The 3817-nt window shown below is 67.9% G+C and overlaps 1 protein-coding gene across 1 annotated transcript in view; it reads right to left on the bottom strand.

Moving 5' to 3' along the window:
* The window catches only part of MIDN (midnolin), a 22739-nt gene that overhangs the window by 9664 nt on the left and 9258 nt on the right, over nt 1–3817 (bottom strand). The window contains exons 2-3 of the mRNA XM_010563276.1: nt 3082–3169; nt 2712–2774 (exon numbers count right to left, since the gene is read on the bottom strand). Coding sequence (XP_010561578.1) covers nt 2712–2774; nt 3082–3169 — 151 coding nt within the window. The remainder of the gene's footprint in view (nt 1–2711; nt 2775–3081; nt 3170–3817) is intronic.

Raw genomic sequence — 3817 nt, 5'->3', positions numbered from 1 at the left:
GCTGGCAGGGAGCGGGAGCTGCCCCCAGCCAGCCCCTGCCCCAAGTGGGGCGGGAAGCACCCCCACAAAAACGCAGCCAAACTGTCCTGCTTGGGTTCCTGGCAGATCTGGAGGGGAAAGGCAAGCCCGGACCGTGGACAGGGAGGGGGGGAAGCAGGAAATGCCCCCCCAGCCCCTGCAGGCTCCCAACACGCTCTCCAGCCGGGCGCAGCTGCAGCCGACAGCTGGGTCCCACCACCCAGACGCTCACGCCGCTGCCTGCGGGTTTTTCCATGCCAAGGAGGGCAGAGGGCCAGAGCCCCTCGGCCACATTCCTCCGGCCGCGGCCCCCGCGGCCCTGGCAGAGCCGGGGCTGGCCGGGCAGAACCCGTCCCCGTGTCTTTTGTCGTCCCCCCCCAGCGTTCTGCAATCAGGCAGAGGGACCGGGGGAAGGAAGAGCTGAGGCTGCAGGATCGAACGCCAGCTGCCCGCTCGGGTGCTGCCGTGCCGGGGCCGTGGGCACGGCTCCCTGGAAAGCGGGGGCAGCCGCCGAGCGCGCCTGGCGGAAGGAAGCGCAGCGAGCCCTTCCAGGAAGACCCCGTGCCGCTCGGCCGGGGCGAAAAGCGTCACCTCCTGCCTGGCAGCCGCTTCCCCAAAGGCACCTGGGCGGGTTGGGGGCAGCAGCACCCCGGCCCCCCCCCTCGCCGCCCCCAGAGGAAGTCTGCGCAGCTCTCCCTGCGCTGCCGGAGGATGCGTGACGCAGGCAGAGCCGAGCAAAGCATGAATGAGAGGAGTGGTTTCCTGCCCCCCCCACACCCCTCCGCCCCCCAGGTGCTGGCGGTTCCTCCTGCACAGCCCCGGCTTCCTGAATCACCGACCCGGGGAGGAACCTGCAGCGGGCAGGGAGGCACGGAGCCGCTTCCCGCAGCCAGCGTTGCCTGCCCGCCGCGGCACGCCCGGGCTGCCGGGCCCCCTGCCCGCCTGGCAGAGCCTGGAGGGGGAAAACCAGGCGGCACAGTTGCAGCCGCCAGCCCCCAGTGGGCCACCAGACCGTAGCCCACACTCCTCTCCTCCACCTCTGCCGTGCTTGGCTGGGAAGGACCACGGCCGCCTGCCCGATGGGAGCCGTGCTGGGTATTACAGGCCCCCTCAGATGCAGGGGGTACCCCAAGCCCCCCTGCTCCGGGCAGCTCCGTGGGTTCCCTGGCCCTGCTGCTCCCCAGTACATCCCACCTCGCCGCCCACCCCGGTGGGGAGCTGCACAACCCCACCAGAAAGGGCGCAGCCCTGAGGCCAGGATGTGTACCAGGACCCCCCAGGTTGGGCTGCCAGAACCAGCCCCCTCCCACAGCTTTGCAGCCCAGCTGGGATGGGCAGCACCCTGGGAGCAAACCAGGCTCCACGGGGACCCTGGCAGGGGAAGGCAGCGGCAGGAGCCAGCCTCTGGCACAGGACTCCTGCTCCAAGCTCACCCCCTTGGCCCACACAGGGTTAAACCAGCTGCTGAAAGTCAAGGTCACCCCGGGCAGCCAAGGGCACCGCGGGTCAGCAAAGGTCCCCACTCACAGGGCAGCCCTGGCCCTTGCCACATCCCCATGGGGGGCATGGCCGTGCCCCCGCTGAGCCCCCCTGGCCAGCGCCAGGCGAGCTGCAGAACAGCACAGGGCTCAGCCCCCTTCTCCAAATTCAGGGAGGCAGGTTAAAAAAAAAAAAAAGCCGAAGAAAAAAAACCCCCACCCTTTAAAAAAAATAAGCTGCAGCATTGGCCAGAAAGGAAGGAAAGAGTTTAACAGCAATAATAAAGAGACTGAAAACAAAGAAGCCAGGGCCTGCGCGGCTGGGGGTAAATTCCACCTTCGCGGCAGGCAGCCGGCGGCTGCGCGCGCACCGCGGCAGCTCACCCAGCCCTGGGAACGCTTCCTCCCAGCGCGCCGCAGGCGGAGGACCCCCCCGCCCATGACACCTCCCGCGCTGGAGGCCGCCCCACCAGCCACCAAGAAACTTCACAGTTATTCTAAACACAGCCCCCACCAGCGCCACCCCCCATGCCCCCTCCTCAGCACCCGGCGCCCCAGCCCAAGGCCACCAAGCAGGCACACGGAGAGTGCCAGAACACCCAGGCATGGCCAATTCCCCCCCCACCCCCCTCAAGGACGGCTCCAAGGAAAGGGGGAAGAGTCCTCCGGGCACTGGGAGGAGAAGCCGGGCTCTGCAGCCCCACAAGCCCCCAGCGTGGCCCAGTGGCCCCACGAGCCCTCGGCACAGCCCTGCCGGCCCCCCTCAACGCACGCCACCGGCCGAGGGGGAGGCAGGCAGCCCTGCCTCCATACCACGGGGTGGGCGGCTGCGGTGGGGGGGGCTGCAGCCCTGCACCCCCCGGGCAGGGCCCTGGGCCGCCCGGCTCCGCCGCCGACCTGCTGCATGACCTTGAGTGAGTCACTTCACCTCCCAGCGCCTCTGCCCTCCCCGGCTCCCGGCTTGTTTGGGCTGCGAGCGCTGCAGCGTGGGACCTCCCTGCGCTCGGTGCTGCACAGGATGACGGTGCCCGCCCCGGGCACCACCCTCAGCGCTCCCAACCCCTTCTGAAGGTGAAACCTTAACGAGGCACTAAACACCAAAGTCTTTTGGGAGGGGAAGAAGAGCCGGGTCGCAGCAGTCCCTTCCCCCCCACCCCCCCCCACCCCACAGAGCCTCCTTTGTCTCTATCGGTGCCCCGGCATCAAGCCTCTCACCTGAGTTTCAGTTAAGCTTTCCAGAGCTTGCATCACCGACTGTTCTGGCCTGGATGCCTGGGACTGGGGAAAAAAAAAAAAGAAAAAGGAAAAAAAAGGAGGAGGGGGGGGATTAACATTACAAATGCAGAGAAGGAGGGGGCGTCTGTGCGGCAGGAGGGGAGGGATGACATGTCACTTCCACTATTTCTACACAAGCCCTGAGAAAGCAGTGAAATATTAAACCTGCTGCCGTGCCCAGCCCAGCGCTGCCTCCTCAGCGAGGGCCGGGGCAGCGGAGCCGCAGGGCTGCCAGCACATCCTCGCCCGGGGCTTTAATAATAGATGGGGACGAGTGGGAGGGAGGGAGCAGCAGAAAAAGGCCGCTTACCATCAAGCCGGCCTCCACGGTGGGCACCAGCGTCAGCTTGCTTCCTTCCACGACCCCCAGGTCCTGCAGTTTTCCAGAACTGAGTCGACTGTGGGGGGAGAGGAGACATGCCAAAAGCGAGGTCAGCGCAGCCTCGGCAGGCCCCGGCCACACGCACCGACGGAGGGGGGGACGCGTGAGAGGGGGGATACCAGCTGCACGCCTGGCTGCTCCCAGGGGCCCGAGCCCCCTCAAGCACCCCCACCCCAAGTGTTTCCAACACCTGACAGGCAGGAGGGGGACCCACCATCCTGCTGCTCAGTTGCCTCTTCCCCATCTGCCCCCTGCACGCCGGGGGGGGCCGCACAGGGTGCCGGGGTACCCCCGCTCTGCGCACGGTGCAAATGGGGCCATGGGGTGCTGCAGCCATCGGTCACACCGGGGCGAGGGAGCCAGCGAGGAGCCAGTCAGGGGCTGGGGGTCGTGGGGCTTCGTGGCACAGGAAACCTGCCCACGGGGAGGGTGTGTGGGAGAAAAGCTGGGACCAGTGTGGGGCGGGGAAGGCGGCGCGGGGGGACGTGTGTCCCCCCCGACCCATAGGTGCCGGCAGATGTACACGGTGTCCCATTGCCCCCCCCCCACGGGCGAGACTCTCCAAGTTCCTGCAGGCCGGGGCCGAGCCCAGCACAGGGCAGCCCGGCCCCGCTCGGAGGTGGTGGGGGCACAGCCCCCCCCCCCCGGGCCGGGCCTTTGGCAG

The sequence above is a fragment of the Haliaeetus leucocephalus genome, unplaced genomic scaffold, assembly GCF_000737465.1.
Source record: "Haliaeetus leucocephalus isolate CR32 unplaced genomic scaffold, Haliaeetus_leucocephalus-4.0 Scaffold164, whole genome shotgun sequence".
In the NCBI taxonomy this organism is placed as follows: Eukaryota; Metazoa; Chordata; class Aves; order Accipitriformes; family Accipitridae; genus Haliaeetus; species Haliaeetus leucocephalus.
This window is presented reverse-complemented; position numbering and strand designations above follow the sequence as displayed.